At 52.0% G+C, this 16,941-nt stretch overlaps 1 protein-coding gene across 4 annotated transcripts in view; it reads left to right on the top strand.

Moving 5' to 3' along the window:
- KSR2 (kinase suppressor of ras 2) overlaps nt 1–16,941 on the top strand; it is an 85,313-nt gene that overhangs the window by 9,358 nt on the left and 59,014 nt on the right. For all 4 annotated transcript variants that reach the window (XM_088176126.1, XM_088176124.1, XM_088176127.1 and 1 more), the window contains exon 4: nt 5,239–5,737. In XM_088176126.1, coding sequence (XP_088032252.1) covers nt 5,239–5,737 — 499 coding nt within the window. The remainder of the gene's footprint in view (nt 1–5,238; nt 5,738–16,941) is intronic.

Here is a 16,941-nt window from a genome sequence, read left to right as displayed (position 1 = left end):
ATTTCCACGAGGTCTCGCTGCTGTTTGAGGGAGCCCCGGGAGGGCCCTGCCTGCTCTTTGTTCAAACACCTCTGACTTTTAAAGGCTGCTCCAAACAAATCCCACTCTGCCCGCTCGGCCCAGGGAATTCCCTGGATTTGGAAAATCCTCCTTGGCCTTTGGCTCTGCAACTGCAGGGAAGTTTCTCTGCTTCCTACAGAGTTTTCCGGCTGGAGGAGATGGAAGCACCGGAGGTCTGTGGGATGCTGCTGCTCCATTTGCTCCCTAATGGGGCAGCTGATGGGGCTGCCAGCATTCCTGGTGCTCCATTGCATCCCGGCAGGAGGGAACCAGCCGGGCATGGAGTGTTTGTCTTTCCCGGCGCTCCATTTAACTCCATCCATCATCCCGGGCTGCTCTCAATGTCCCTGCGGCATTGCCGGGATGCTGCCGTGGCCATTGCTGCTCTGCCAGAGCTGGAGGGTCGGGATTTTGGGAATGCCAGCTGCTGCTGGAGATGCATTGTCCCATGGGTGACACAACCCCCTTGGGGACAGGGGGGTGACAGGCAGAGCCCTGAGGGGTGCAGGAACTCCCAGGCAGAGGAGGAGACCAAATCTCTCTGAATTTCTCGAGGATTTGGGTGCGGGAAGCTCCACCTGCGATGCCAGATGGGCTCCCTGTTCCCTGCCTCTGCCAAGCAAATGGCTGCATCCCAGGAATTCCTTCTCTTTTTATCCCTGGGAGAGCAGGAGCAGAGTCCCAGCCCCTTTCCTCGGAGTTGGGAACAGTGGGATTTCTGGCCAGGGAAGGGCAGGATCTCAGCCTTGGGCTGGGGGTGGATAGTGGGAGCCAATCATCCCACCCAGCCAGGCCAGCTCCAGATTCCCTACAGCCCAGAAAGTGTTTTGGTGGGATGTGGGATTGGGATGGGCATAGCAGCACTGCTGGGACCTTGGGAATGTCCCCCTGGGCTGTTGGGGACTGAGCAGTGATGGGGCTGTGGCTTTGGGGTGCACTAAGGGGGTGCTGTGCTGCTTTTATCCATCCATCCATCCATCCATCCATCCATCCATCCATCCATCCACCCATCCATCATCCATCCATCCATCCACTGGATTGCAAGGATTTTGGGCACTGGCTGGCTCCATGGCTCCATGACAGTGAGGCTGTCTGGGAGTTTCTGGGATGGAGATAATAAAACATCCCAGGACAGCAGCGATGCTCTCTTTGGATGCAGTGCTGGGATTTTAGATCCCTTGGGATATAACAGCCCCCCCAAAGGAGCCCCAGATACACCAACTGCCTCAGAAATGCCTTTTAATCTGCATTTTACCTGCATGATATCTCCTTGTGAAGCAAGAGATTGTCCTCATCCTAAAAATATAATTAATGAACAAGTTGCATCCTCCTTAAAAGCTGGAATTCCTTGGCAGGAGCCGCAGTAGCCAATTCTGAGATGCCAAGATTTGTATTCATAAAGCAGGAATGAGGTTCAGGTTTAACCTTTCCCATCCATCTTTATTTATTGAGTCATTAATTAGAAGCCTCTAATTTCCCAGGCTGCCCCTGTCTGGGCAAGGCTGTTCCATGGAGATGGATTTTGCCAGGATGGGCTTGGAAAAGGAGGCACTTCCCAAGCTGAGCATCCTGGGGGCAGCAGGGAAAACCCCGGAGCATCCCATAAATCAGAGTGACAAATCCACATCACCCCCCCTGCTCTGTGGGGTTAACAAGGCTGGGTGGGATTTTCCTTGGATGTGGATCCTTGGGAATGGGGGTTTGTTTTCGGGTTTGATCTTGGAGCTGGATTAATTTAATATTAAATCTGAGTGGAGCATGGAGGAGTTGATGGGGTGTGACTGCTGAGGGATGTGTGGAGATTATCAAGTGTCCTACAGGGAAGAAGGAGCTGGAGTGGAATTTTTATGAGCCCTGGGAAGGCTCGGGGTGGCTTGGGGACAGTGCAGGGTCAGTCAGGGTCAGGAGCAATGAAGGAAAAGCAGGAAAAAATCCCGGTTTGGAGGGAATTCGGGAGCTGTGCTGGAGAGGAGGGAGGAGAGCAATATCCCCGTGCTGCCAGGCTGGGTCATTCCAGAAGCTGCTGTCCCGGGACCGTGGGGGTTCCCAAAAAACCCCTGGCCATTCCAAAATCTCCAGTTGGTCGCCTGGGACTTTTTCCTTTCCTTTCCTTCCTTTCCTTTCCTTTCCTTTCCTTTCCTTTCCTTTCCTTTCCTTTCCTTTCCTTTCCTTTCCTTTCCTTTCCTTTCCTTTCCTTTCCTTTCCTTTCCTTTCCTTTCCTTTCCTTTCCTTTCCTTTCCTTTCCTTTCCTTTCCTTTCCTTTCCTTTCCTTTCCTTTCCTTTCCTTTCCTTTCCTTTCCTTTCCTTTCCTTTCCTTTCCTTTCCTTTCCTTTCCTTTCCTTTCCTTTCCTTTCCTTTCCTTTCCTTTCCTTTCCTTTCCTTTCCTTTCCTTTCCTTTCCTTTCCTTTCCTTTTCCTTTCCTTTCCTTTCCTTTCCTTTCCTTTTCCTTTCCTTTCCTTTCCTTTCCTTTCCTTTCCTTTCCTTTCCTTTCCTTTCCTTTCCTTTCCTTTCCTTTCCTTTCCTTTCCTTTCCTTTCCTTTCCTTTCCTTTCCTTTCCTTTCCTTTCACCTGGGATCAGCTTTTGGGAAGGGAAGGAGCAGCTGGGATTCAAGGCTCCATGGGAATATCCAATTATTCCCAGCCTTTTATTTGAAGGAAAACAAAGCAAACCTTGCTCTTTGTTGTTTGGAAAAGGTGGAATTTTTCCATCTCTGGATCCATGGGCTGCAAACTCTTCCCAGGAGTTTCCAGTTTGGAAAAGTTTCCTTGATGAAATGGGGTGGGGAGAGGGATCTGAGGGAATTCCTGAAGCCAAATTCATCCAAAGGGACAGGAGAGGTGGCCCGTAGGACTGGGGGGTGGCTGTGGCTGATATAAAAAAAAAAAAATAAAAAAAATTCATATTTGGGATGGAAACAAAACAAGCAAGATGTGAGGAGCAATCCGAGCTCTGCCCTCCGTGCCAGCTCTTCCGAGGTTTTCCAGCTGGGAATGGGGAGGGAGCGGCATCCAGCAGCCGAGGAGCACGAGGAGCTTTGGGATATTTTTGTTGGTTTTTTGTCTCCTCTTCGGTGCTGATCCCATCAATGATTCCCTGATGGAATTTCTTTTCCTCGGCTTTTCCCCCTCTGTTTTATATTTTATTTTATATTTTATTTTATTTTATTTTATTTTATTTTATTTTATTTTATTTTATTTTATTTTATTTTATTTTATTATCTTTTATTTTATTTTTATTTAATTTTAATTTTTATTTTATTTTTATTTTAATTTTTATTTCATTTTATTACACGGGGGGCACAGGGAGATCCTCACCCCATCTTCATTAACGCCGCTAATTAGCGCCGGGTCGGCTCGGCGTTATGCAAATCAAGAGGCCAATGGGAAGAGCAGGATTTGCATAGGGATGCGATGATTTGCATACGTTGAGATTATTCAGATGTTTTAAAATTTTTTTGGTAAATATTTTTATTATACTTATTTTTAGTTTCAATTATTTTAAATTATTCGTCGTTCTAATTAATTATTTTATTTTTAAACATTTATTATTTTTATTTTATTTTAATTTCTTATTCATTCTAATTAATTTGAATTTATAACATTTTTACTTCTTCAATTTATTTGTACTTCTTATTCATTCTAATTAATTTTAATTTATAATGTTTCTACTTCCTTAATTTATTTGTACTTCTTCATTCTAATTAATTTGCTTTTTAAAAGAGTTTTTAATTCTGACTTTTACTTTATTTATTTTGCTTTCTTTTTAATTTCAGTTGAATAATTTTAATTTAAAACATTTTAATTATTATTTTAATTCTATTTTATTCTAATTATTTACTTTTAATTCCTAAAAAAATTATTATTATTTTATTTACTTTCTTATTGATTTTCAAAATTGTAATATTATTTTCTCTTTTTATTCTTTGGTTGATAATTTTAAAAATATTTTACAATTATTTGCAAATTGTTTATTGTTATTTAAAAAATATTTTACAGTTATTTGGGAATTTTTACTGTTACTTTTTCATATTTTAATGTTAATTTTTCATATTTTAGTTATAATTTTTTCATATTTTACAATTATTTGGGCTTTTTTTTTTTTTTTATCCTTTATTTTGACGTTCAGCTCTGAGAAAATGATTGCAGCGACTGCTCCCGCCCCATCCTCCAGCCCTCGACTCAAAGCTTTATTTTCAACCCAAACCTTTCATTTCCTAAACCTGTCCCAGGTGTGTCACATCCCAGGTGTGTCACTGTCCCAGGGGTGTCACTGTCCCAGGGGTGTCACTGTCCCGGGGGTGTCACCGTCCCAGTGCCACCATTTGGGAGCTGGGGATGTTGGGGACACGTGGGGACACCTCCAGCCCTGGCAAATCCCGTGCTGGGAGTGGTGAGGGCTCCACAGAAGATGCGGGGGTCCCATCCCTGGAAGAGTCCCAGGCCAGGCTGGACAGGGCTTGGAGCAGCCTGGGACAGTGGGAGGTGTCCCTGGAGGTGTCCCTGCCATGGCAGGGGTGGCACTGGATGATCCAATGGGAATCTCTGTGACGTTCAGGCCACGCATCCCTCTGTTCTGGAGCCAGGCTGGGAGAGCTGGGGGTGCTCACCTGGAGAGGAGAAGGATCCAGAGAGAGCTCAGAGCCCCTTCCAGGGCCTAAAGGGGCTCCAGGAGAGCTGGAGAGGGACTGGGGACAAGGGATGGAGGGACAGGACACAGGGAATGGCTTCCACTGCCAGAGGGCAGGGCTGGATGGGATATTGGGAAGGAATTGTTCCCTGGGAGGATGGGGAGGCCCTGGCACAGGGTGCCCAGAGCAGCTGTGGCTGTCCCTGGATCCCTGGCAATGTCCAGGTTGGACATTGGGGTTGGAGCAGCCTGGGACAGTGGGAGGTGTCCCTGCCCACGGACAGGAGATGATTTTAATGCCCCTTCCATCCCAAACCATTCCACAATTCTGTAACACAGAGAAGCTCCTTGCTGGGATAGAACCAATCATGGAATAGTTTGGGTGGGAAGGGACCTTTAGGATCATCTCATTCCACGGGCCAGCAGCACCTTCCACTAAACCCCCCTGCTCCGAGCCCCACCAGGGATGGCATCTTTAACCCCTCCAGGGCTGAGCAGGGAATTCCAAACTTCTTCCCCGCCTCATGGCCGCGTCTCTGTGCTCTCTGCAGGCGGGAGCCTCTCCAAGCAGGACTGGACCATCCAGTGGCCGAGCACGGAGCCGGGCAAGGAGAACAGCCCGGGCTGCGCGGCGGAGCCGGGACCCTGGGGCAGGACGCACCCGAGCCCCAAGGCTCAGCCCAAGTGCGGGCAGCACCACTGCCACGCCGGCTCGTCCCACGGCCCCGTGTACACCCACGTGGACCGCCTGACCGTGGAGGGCCACCCGGGGCTGTGCCCACCCCTGGAATCCGGCCACCGCTCCCTGCCGCCGTCCCCGAGGCAGCGCCACGCCGCGCACACCCCCCCGCGCACCCCCAACATCGTCACCACCATGACCCCGCCGGGGACCCCCCCCGTGCGCCGCAGGAACAAACTGAAGCCCCCCGGGACCCCCCCGCCCTCCTCGCGGAAGCTGATCCACCTCATCCCGGGATTCACGGCGCTGCACCGCAGCAAATCCCACGAGTTCCAGCTGGGGCACCGCGTGGATGAGGCGCACACCCCCAAGTAAGTGGTGCCCTGGGTGCTGGGATTTTGGGGGGACACGCCTCGTCCCAGCGCCTCGGGAAAAGCGCATTTATCCTTAAATGTCCGTGTCTTGTCTGGGGGTTTCGTGTGGAAATTCCTTTTTGCGGCGGGGATGTTGTTGGGATGGTTCTGCTCCCCCCCCATCTCATTTTGGGGTGCGCGGCGAGAACCCAGGGGCTCCAGGATTGTTAGGTGGCAAAACCCCGGCATGCAGGAATGTGGGATAGGAGAGCTGGATTTTTGGATTTTCCAGCTGCTGCACGGGAATGGCCACGAGAACTGCGCGGGGGAGCGAGTGCACGCTGGAGAGAGATGAGAATAATCACGTTCCAGCTGAAAAGTGGATGTCGGGATTTATAAATCCTCATGGAGGGGACAGTTGATGTCCTGGACACCCCCTGGGATCTTTCCCATCCCTGGCCGTGTTCCGAGCGCGCTCTCCGGGCTCTGCCACATCCCCGCTGCTCCTGCTCTGCGGCTCCGCTGCCGGCAGAGGCTGCTGCTGCGCAGGGAAAGGATTCCCTGGCATCACCACATTCCCTCTCCATCCCTTTCTGGTGGCCCTACTCGGAAAACCTTTCTCCTGCCGTGGCATGGGGTGGCAGAGGGGAGTGGTGGCCACTTTGGGATATCACCTCCTCTCCCTGACCTGGAGCTGGTCCATGCTGGCTCCCAAAACAGGATCCCGGGACAAACTGCTCTTTTTGTCCCAAAATTTGGGGTTCTTGAGGATCAAAAGACCGTGCCAGGGTCCTGGGAAGAGTCGCCTGAGGGCTGTGGAGGGAGCACGGATGCCGTGGCACAGCACAGACCCTCCAGTCTGTCCGTGATGTTTGGGCAGCTCCAGCTGGGACGTGGCAAGGGTTAAATCCACAGCAGTGCTCCCAGTGCCTGCCCTGGAGCTCCCCGTGCTGGGGCACAGGGGACCAGAGTGGCTTTGGGGGTGGCAGATGTGTCTGGTGGCCTCAGCATGGCGGTGTCACTTGTCCCCTGGGCTGTGGCAGCCATCATTGCATGAGCTGAGGCCGACCATCCACCCTCCTTTTCCTCTGAGCTGGGAATTTTTGGTCTCCAAAGGCTTTTAGCTTTTGGGAACAAAGCCATTTCAGCTGGGAAATGCCTCCTGGAAGGCCGCCCTCCCCCTCGTGCTTAGGCACTGGAAAAAAAGTGTTTGCTTGGTTCAGTCCCCAGGGGCACCCCCGCATTCCCAGGGAGCATCCCCGTGTCCCCAGGGTGCAGCCTTTCCCTTCTCCTCCTTTTGTCACCATTCCAGCCCCCAATCCATGCTTGCCTTCAGCTGGAGGAGCTCTCACTGAGGGCAGAGTTTCCCCTGTTTGGTCATTGGATATTCCCTGATGATCCTGAGTTGAAATCGCCCAGCACCACCAGGAAGGGAGAACATTTCCCAGGAATGCTGGGAAAACTGCCTGCAGTCAGGCAAAGATGGAAGGAATGCAGGTTTGGGCAGGAAGGGACCTTAAAGCTCATCTCATTCCAAGGGCAGGGACACCTTCCAGCCCTCATGGTCACCCTGACACGGAGCTGGGGCCAGGTTTGGACACCATCAAATCTTCTGGCCACTGATTCCCCAGTGTGGAGATGGGATGGAAATGTCACACGGGGTGACACAAACACAGTGGTGTCCCCTCTGCCTTCATCACTCCCCACCTTCTTGGCACAGGGTGCCCAGAGCAGCTGTGGCTGCCCCTGGATCCCTGGAAGTGTCCAGGGCCAGGTTGGACATTGGGGCTTGGAGCAGCCTGGGACAGTGGGAGGTGTCCCTGCCCATGGCAGGGGTGACACTGGATGGGCTTTAAGGTCCTTTCCAACCCAACCCATTCCATGATCCCTCTGCCTGACTGCAGCCAGTTTTCCCAGTTTTCCCAGTTTTCCCAGTGCCTCCAGTGCTCTCTTCCCAGTGGTGCTGGGCAATTTCAACTCCTGATTAGGGAATTAATCAAGGAAAGAGCCAATATTGACAGGACCCCATTGTGCTCCAGGGGCAGCTGCGCTGGGTTGGATCCGGATTCCTGCAAACCTCTTGGAGAAGCAGGGAAGTTCATTTTCTCTAATGGCACTTAATGATTTTGCAGCAGACAACCACTAAATCCTGCCTGCTAATCCCATTAGCGGTTCGGGATTGTAATTAGTGCATTAAAGAGGCAGCTTCTTCTTTCTTCCCTCTTTTTTTTCCAGCACAGCCCTGCTGGAGTGGGAGCTGTTTATTAGCTTGGATGAGGTGGAAAATGCCTGGCACAGATAAAAGTGGATTAAAATTGAAATATTTTCAGGCCCTTCTCAGCTAATTGTTATTTTATGACTGTGGCCATGGAATTTGAGGATGGGAGTTTTTTCAATGTCACTGTTCCATGGTGTCCCTGAAGTCTGAGCCTTCTCTGCTTCCTGCAGGAGGAGCTCATCCCTGGAAGAGAATTTGGAGCCTTCCCTGATCAACCCCTTCTGGTTTTAGTTGTGCCCCTGGACTCTTGGGCTGCTTTGGGTTGAGGCTTTCTGTTCCCCATGTCCTGTTCCAGCACGGAAGGAGGGGCTGGGCGTGGGGAGCTGAGAGTTTGAGGACACTCCTGGAGATCCCAAGTGCTGGGTGGGATCTCCTGGAGTGATTTGGGGTGGAGATTTAACCCCATCCTGCCTGTTCTCTGCAAGGACCCTTCAGAGACCCTCCCAGAGAGAAGCTGGTGTCCCTCAGGCTGATTTATGGAATGGTTTGGGTGGGAAGGGACTTTAAGGCCCATCTTGTCCCACCTTTGGCCCATGGGCAGGGACACCTTCCACTGTCCCAGGCTGCTCCAAGCCCCAATGTCCAGCCTGGCCTTGGACACTTCCAGGGATCCAGGGGCAGCCACAGCTGCTCTGGGCACCCTGTGCCAGGGCCTGCCCACCCTGCCAGGGAACAATTCCTTCCCAATATCCCATCCAGCCCTGCCCTCTGGCAGTGGAAGCCATTCCCTGTGTCCTGTCCCTTGTCCCAAGTCCCTTTTTCTCCTGCCCAGCTCAGGATAGGGTGAAATGGGCTCTGGGGTGACTTTGGCAGAATTAGAAATCTCTCTCCCCGTGAGCTGTGAGTTGGGATTGATGGAGTGGAGCCCTCAGGGTTCTCTGGGGCTGCTCCCCCTGGATTTTTCCACCTCGGCACAGACAGAAAATAAACCAGCACCGTTTATTTGTGACAGCAGCAGCAGCCACCGGGTCCCCTCCAGAGCAAGGCCACCATGTACTGCTTGATTCCCGATGACAGCTCATAAACTCCTTTGAATATTGTGCTTCACATCTTATTCCCAGCATTTAATCCATCATTTCTGTGTGCCAAGCCCTTCTGAGGCAGGGGTTAAATTTTGTTGTGGTTTTTTTTTTTGGAGCTCCCAGCCTCCAGTTTTCCTGCCTGGAGTCTCCAGCTGTTGACCGTGACTCCAAGGTACGGAACATTACTCCTGAAAAGATCCCCTGGCTTCCATAAATCCACAACCCATAAACATCTCAGGAACGGTCCTGAAACGGAAACCAAACATTGAGAGTGGCTGATAATATAATGCCCATTTAATTCCTCATGAATTCCACGGGCCATTGGAATCTCTCATGGATAGTTAATGATTATCCATCAGCCAGGAAGAAACAAACTCGGAATGGGAGGCCTTAAAAACCCATTAGCTGGGGAATGAAAGTCCAGCTCGTTCAGGGCGTGTTTAACCCTTGGAAGGGGACTCCAGTGGATCTCTGGAGGCAGGATCTGCCCTGGGGTGGGTGGTCTTTACCCTTAGACCCAGCCTTTGTCCTTTAACCTCTGCCTAGACCCCCCATCATCCTTGGACCCATCCTTAGACCTGTCCTTCGTCTTTAGACCCGCTCTTGAGCCCATCCTTCATCCTTGGACCCATCCTTAAACCCATCCTTCACCTTAGACCTGCTCTTGAGCCCATCCTTCATCCTTGGACCCCTCTTTAGACCTGTCCTTTGGCCAATCCTTTGTCCTTTGACCTGTACTTAGATGCATCTATCATCCTTGAACCCATCCTTAGACCTGTCCTTCACCTTAGACCTGCTCTAGAACCCATCCTTCATCCTTGGACCCATCCTTAGGCCCGTCCTCCACCTTAGACCTGCTCTAGACCCCATCCTTCATCTCTGGACCCCTCATCAGACCTGTCCCTTGGCCTTTGGCCCATCCTTTATCCCTTGACCTGTACTTTGACCTTTTCTTTGTGCTTAGACATATTCATCATCCTTGGACCCATCCTTAGACCCATCCTTCAATCTTTAGGCCTGTCCTTGGACTCATCCTGGGATCTCTCATTAGACCCATCCTTCATCCTTAGGCCCTTACTTAGACTTTTCCTTTGTACTTAGAACCATTCTTCATTTTTAGACCCATCCTTAGACCCTGTCCTTCATCTTTAGACCTGTCCTTGAACCCACCTTTCATCCTTGGACTCCTCGTTAGACCCATCCTTTGTTCCTTGGCCCATCCTTCAGACTTTCACCTCTGTTTGGACCCCTCCTTTATCTTTAGGCCTGTCCTTGGACTTGTCCTTCATTCCTGAACCCCTCATTAGACCCATGCTTTGATCCATCCTTCCTTCTTTGACCCACCCTTTGTCCTTTGTCCTCATCCTTAGACCCATCCTTCATGCTTGGACCCCTCATTGGACCCATCCTTCATCTTTTAGCCCATCCTTCTTCCTCTCACCCATCCTTAGACCCATCCTTGGTCTTCCAGGCCTATCCTTTGACCCACCCTTCATCTTTGGACCCCTCCTTAGACCCATCCACTGACCCACCCTTCATCCCCTGAGCCTTGTGAAGGGGAGCTGAGCCCAAACCCTCATCTGCTTCCCAGCTGTGGCTCCTTTTGCCACGCTGCTGCCTGGCCAGATCCATGAACTCTGTGGCCCTCTAGGAACATCCTCTGGGAAGCAGCTGGAGAGGGTGGATGGGAGATGACCCAGCTGGGCTGAGCCCCGAGGATGTGCTGAGTTCCAGCCTGGAGCAGCTGCTGGACAGGACAGGACATTTTTGTGGTGCACCTCAGTCAGGTTTGGGTTGAGATGAGGCTCCTCCTGCTCAGGGCAGCTGGATTTTGGTTGCATTTCCCATGAATTCTCCTTATCCTGTGCTGTTGCAGTGACATTCCAGGTGTGGATGTTTTCCTGCTGGTTCAAAGCCTTCTGAGGGTTCATTTCCTTCCCTTTTGCCCCATTTGTGCTGAGGTAGTTTTTTGGTGGGATTTTTCCAGACTGGGGTGAGGATTTCGTGGTTGGGTGAAATCAGATGTGAAGTTCAGATGTGAACTGGTGATAGAGCCCATCCCCATTTTCTTCTTTTCCTTTTTCCTGTTATTATTTCCAACTTTCACTTTAGACACTTTCTCTCCTGGGGGTGTTTTTCTCCATCCCACATTACAAATTCCTGAGAATGGGATATTTCCTGTGGCACTTGGCCAAGTCTAGCACCCAACTGGGGCCACCAAAGCAGACAGGTGAAAATCTGAATCCCAAAAACTGGGAGCAGAGGTCTCCTCCACCATCCTCACCGAGCAACCCATGCTTAGGCTGTGCCTCAGATTTAATCATTTAAACTGATCCTAAATAGGCCCTGATAGATCATTAATTCTGCTTCTCTGCAACCTTGATAATAATGATGTTTCCCCTTGTAGCAATTCCCATGCACCTGGTGGATCGATGGTTTGATGTTCCACATGAGTGGGATTCAGGAGAGCAGCTCCTGTGACATTCCCCAGCTTTGGAAGGGCAGGTGGGCTCCTGGCATTGGGGATGAGCAGGAGATGGATGTTTGCAGAGCAGGTGGATGCAGCAGGACGTTGCCAACATGTGGAAATATTCCATCTGGAGCCTCTTCCCAAGGTGGGCACGGGCACCTGGGCTGTGCCAGCCCTGGGGTGGCAGCAGGAGCAGGGCAGTGCCCGTCCCCTGTGATCACCTCAAATCTTGGGGTCAGTTTTGGACCCCTCCTGACAAGAGAGCCCTGGAGGGGCTGGAGCGTGTCCAGGGAAGGGAAGGGAGCTGGGGAAGGGGCTGGAGCCCCAGGAGAGGCTGAGGGAGCTGGGAAAGGGGCTCAGCCTGGAGAAAAGGAGGCTCAGGGGGGACCTTGTGGCTCTGCACAACTCCCTGACAGGAGGGGACAGCCGGGGGGGTCGGGCTCTGCTCCCAGGGAACAGGGACAGGAGGAGAGGGAACGGCCTCAGGCTGGGCCAGGGCAGGCTCAGGGTGGATTTTGGGAACATTCCTTCATGGAAATGATGGTCAGGCACTGGCACAGCTGCCCAGGCAGTGCTGGAGTCCCCATCCCTGGAGGGATTTAACAGCCATGTGGATGTGGCACTTGGGGACATGGGTGCACTCCATGATTTCAAAGATCTTTTCCAACCAAAAGGACCCCAAGATTCCATGATCTCCACGCTGTGTCATTTATCCTGAAAACAGAGCCCCAACCTGGAACGTCTGCCAGGAGGAGAGCGTGGAAGGGCAGGAATTTGGAGAGCAAAACGAGCAGCATCTCTCCCTGTGCTTCCAAATCCTCCTCTCAATTAATCTCGCTGCCAGTGCCGGTGAGCCAGGGCTGAGGAGCTGAGCCCAGCCCCTGGAATGTGCCCAGCTCCCTCACAGGATGGTTTGCACACCGTGAGGTGACAGTGATGAGTGGCCCCTGTACCAACCTGGCTCGGTGCTGGAATTATCCCCCTGCTCCGGGCTGTGACGCTCCTTAGCAGTGTCATTAATGTTAATTACGGCCCTGCTATTCCATCCAGAGGCGCTGGAGCTTTACGGTGCTCAGAGGAGAAACTTCTCACCGTGTCCTTTAATGAGGAGTTGAGGGTCCTTTCAAAGCCAGACGGGCGTGAGGATGAATTTAGATAAGGATTAACATCCTGGGAGAGGTGGCACCGCATTCCTGGTGCCTGCTGTGCTGAGGAGGGAGAGGGAGGGCACGGACAGGGCAGGGGCTGGTGGCCAGGAGAGGGGTGGCCACTGTTGGTCTTGAGGCCGAGCTCTTCCCAGCCCTGTGCTCCAGCTGGAGCAGTGCAGGAAGGTCAGGAATCCGCTCCCCTGTTCTCGTCCTTGTGGTGCAAGAGGTTGGTGGGAGCCTCTCCTCACCCTCCTGCCAGCCCAGCCCAGCCCAGCCCAGCCCTGCTGTGGTGGCCCGAGTGCTCCAGGAGATTCCTTGGCAATAATGGGCTGAAAACCAAAAGCAGGGAGTGCTCTCAGAGTCCAGAGGAGGCCACGGAGATTCTCCCAGAACTGGAGCCCCTCTGCTCTGGAACCAGGCTGGGAGAGCTGGGGGTGCTCACCTGGAGAGGAGAAGGATCCAGGGAGAGCTCAGAGCCCCTGCCAGGGCCTAAAGGGGCTCCAGGAGAGCTGGAGAGGGACTGGGGACAAGGGATGGAGGGACAGGACACAGGGAATGGCTTCCACTGCCAGAGGGCAGGGCTGGATGGGATATTGGGAAGGAATTGTTCCCTGGGAGGGTGGGCAGGCCCTGGCACAGGGTGCCCAGAGCAGCTGTGGCTGCCCCTGGATCCCTGGAAGTGTCCAAGGCCAGGCTGGACATTGGGGCTGGAGCAGCCTGGGATAGTGGGAGGTGTCCCTGCCCATGGCAGGGGATGGGAATGGGATGAGCTTTATGGTCCCTCCCATCCCAAACCATTCCATGATTGTCCAGTTTGGTGGATTTGCCCCACCTGGCTGAGGTTGTGTTGTCTGGGGATGTTTTAGGATACCCCAGGGGCTGAATCCCTGTGGAAGCTTCTCCATCTAGAGGAGACTCAACCCCACCAGCCCCAGCTCAGCCTCCCTGCCCTTGTGTGGCCCTCAAAGAAACGTAACGGTGGCAACCAAGAAAACAGAAGTGGCTTAATGAGAAACAGCTCCAGCTCCAGGATCCTGCAATTACCTCTTGCAGCTCCTTCCCTCCTGTGTCTGCTCCCAGAGCTGCTCCTGCAGCCCCATCTCCAATCCTGGGGGGTGGGGGGACCTGTTTGCCTCGAACTCCCTTCAAAGAACTTCCCAGCTTTATAATTTGCAGCTGTAATAAAAAAGTTCCACTTTGTGCTTGGAAAAGTGAATAATAGATCAGTCAGAGTCGAGCCTGGAAATCCAGGCATCCAGGGAAGTTGGGACAGGCACTTGGATAAATATTTAACTGCTGAGGCTTTGATATGAAGGAGCTGCTTTTCCTCTGGCCGGGGAGGGGAGGGTTTGTTGCCTCTTTATGAGGATGAGGAGGATAAATGGAACATCTGGAGGATATTCTGTGTTTATTTCTTTATCTCAACCCCAGCATTGTGTGGAGCTCGTTCAGGTTTGGGTGGAGAAGGAAGAAATTTCAGCTGTTCAGGCAGGTTCAAAAACTGCCTTGAATCCTGGAAATCTTAAAGGAGCTGGTGCCACCCTCGCTGCACAGGGATTTGGGATGTGGAATGGCACTGGGCACGGGAGCTGTGTGTTTATTCTGGTGTCAGAGGTGACCTGGTGCTTCCTTTCCTGGCTGAGGTGGCTCCAGCTTGTGCTGGTTTTGATCCCAAATCCCCAAAGCTGTTTGGGAATGCTCAGGCTCCTTAGTCAGGTTTGTGTTTTTTTTTTAATGGTTTATTTGGGAATCCTTGAAGAAAAAGGTCGTGCCAGTATGGGAACTGGAAGGGAGAAGTGGCAGAATTTCTGGAGAGGAACTTGGGACAAGGGATGGAGGGACAGGACACAGGGAATGGCTCCCACTGCCAGAGGGCAGGGCTGGATGGGATATTGGGCAGGAATTGTTCCCTGGCAGGGTGGGCAGGCCCTGGCACAGGGTGCCCAGAGCAGCTGTGGCTGCCCCTGGATCCCTGGCAGTGTCCAAGGCCAGGCTGGAGCACCTTGGGATAATGGAAGTGTCCCTGCCCATGGCAGGGTTGGATCAAATGATCTTCAAGCTCCCTTCCCACCAAATCATTCCTGCATGAAAAAAACGCCAGAGTGGATCTGAGGGTTTTCTTCCCTTTTTTTTTTGCCATTCCAATGGATCCTGCCCGCGGTGGAGGGGGCAGCACTTCACCTGCTCCTTGCTCCGATTTAATCGGGAATATTGTGCATTTAAACCACTCCAAAAGCCACAAATCTTCGGGGCTGAATCCCGGCCGGGGCCATGTGCTCCCGGCCAGGCAGGAGCGATCTTTAATCCTTTGCAGCTGAAATACCGATGAGAGGATTTTTTATTTTTTTTCTCCCACTCTATTTCCCTTCCTTTTAGAGCAACGCTTGTGTGGAAATTGGTGTGTGCTGGCGAGGAGCAAAGTGGTGAATAAAACATCACCTGGCTCTGGCGGCTGCAGGGACAGCTCCTGCCTTGTGGTTAAATTTTAAATTAAACCCCTTTTAAATTTTTTTTAATGGAAGTAAGAATGGAAGTGACAACGAATGCCTGCAGAGCAGGTTGTTACTTACTCAATTTCCAGGTTTTTTTAAGAGTTGGGAATGGAGGATGAGCGCAGCCAGGGGCTGGGAAATGTTTGAGGTGTTCCCTTTGGGATGAGCCATATTCCAGGAGCATCACAGCCCTGTGAACATGGGATTTTTGCTCCCTGTGCCCATCCTCATCCTGCTCTTTCAGCCACCAAATCACCCCGGGACATCCCAGCAGGGCAAACCCGCGTCCTCACCGGCGCCTTTCTGTGGAAATCCTATAAATTCCACCCCCTTCCCGCATGGCACGCCGCTGTCAAATCCTGCTCTCCCCCCGCTCCTGAAAGGAGTGACGGGCCCTTTGTCCCGGTGTCTGCTCCTGTTTTTCAGCGCCTGTTGAAACCCTCTATTTTTTTTCCCCCAAAGCCTGTGATAAGCGTTTGACTGATCCCACTGAGCAGGCGGGGATGAGCCATTCAGGCGGGATTGACACCTCAAGGGATTTGCATTAAACGCTTCAAACTCGCTCGGCTTTTATTTTTTTATTTTTTATTTTTTTTTATCCATCATTATATATGTAGCGAATTCCTGTATGAAATCACGGCCCTAATCGTTGGCATTCACTTCTCTGAGAAGGAATCGCTCCCGGTGATTTTCCCGAGCATCCCGAGGCTGGAATCAGCCCCGGTGCTCCACGAACTTCGCCTTGAGGGGTTGGTTTGGGCTCTCCCGACCCAGGGATGCGCGGGATAAAGGAGGAAAATGAGGAATTCTGTCTCTGCAGAGGGTTAGAGGATGCGGAGAGGTGAAGGAGAGGGCGGTGCTGGGGGTGCTGGTGTGGCCTCACAAAGTGCCAAGGGCTGAGGTGCGGGATTTTGGGAAGGTTTGGGAAGTGTGGAACAGGGGCTGATCCCCATGTGCTGCTGGGCAGCTTGGGACCTGCAGCGAGGGGTAGAATCCCGGGAATATCCGGCTTCGGAGCCCCCTGGAACAGGGATGAGGGTGGGACAACGGTGGAGAGTGGTAAAAATAAATAGTGGGGATGTCCAGATTTCGGGATCTGCTCCAAACCTGACAGGAAAGGAGCCCTTGTCCCCAGGCTGGCATTTTCCTGCCATCCCTGAGGGGTCCTCTGGGCGTCTCCCAGATTTTGGGGGGCTCCCAGCCTCGAGATGGACCAGGTGTGGTTTTCTCTGCTTCTCCTCAAAACCCTTTGGAGCCAAAGTAAGAAATATTTGCTCCATAACCATCTCCCCACTTCTCTCTCACCTGGAGACTCATTTTGGGAATTGTTCAGCTGTGACTGGAGGAAAATTGTTCTTCCCGAGGGCCGGGAGGGATCAGCAAAATCCAAATCCACCTAAACAGCCCCTTGGGCTCTCCCTGTGCTTCCCTGGCCTCTCGTTAATCCCAGAGATTGTTTAGTGGAGTTCCCACCTTTTCCAGCCCTGCCAGCTCCTGGGAAGGGCTGGAATGCCTCTTCCTGGAGGGATTAGTGTGGTCAACCCTGCCCCAGGCAGTGAACTGAGACCTGGCTTCATCTTCTGCTGCACTTTGCTGGTTCCTCCTGATCCAGCTGGGATTGATCCGGCCGACATTCCCAGCAGTGAGGGAATCCTGCCTCCCCTTCCCTATGGGAAATTGGAATTAGGTTGATGTTTTTCCTTGGTTTTCTGCTTTTTTTCTTTTTTATTCCCTTTTATTTGCCTCTGCTGTCCTTGTGGGATTGGGATGGATTATGGATGGATGGATGGATGATGGATGATGGATGGATGA

Source organism: Sturnus vulgaris, chromosome 19 (assembly GCF_052056855.1).
Source record: "Sturnus vulgaris isolate bStuVul1 chromosome 19, bStuVul1.hap1, whole genome shotgun sequence".
Taxonomy (NCBI): domain Eukaryota; kingdom Metazoa; phylum Chordata; class Aves; order Passeriformes; family Sturnidae; genus Sturnus; species Sturnus vulgaris.
The sequence above is the reverse complement of the archived record's forward strand: the minus strand, read 5'-3'. Positions and strand labels throughout refer to the sequence as shown.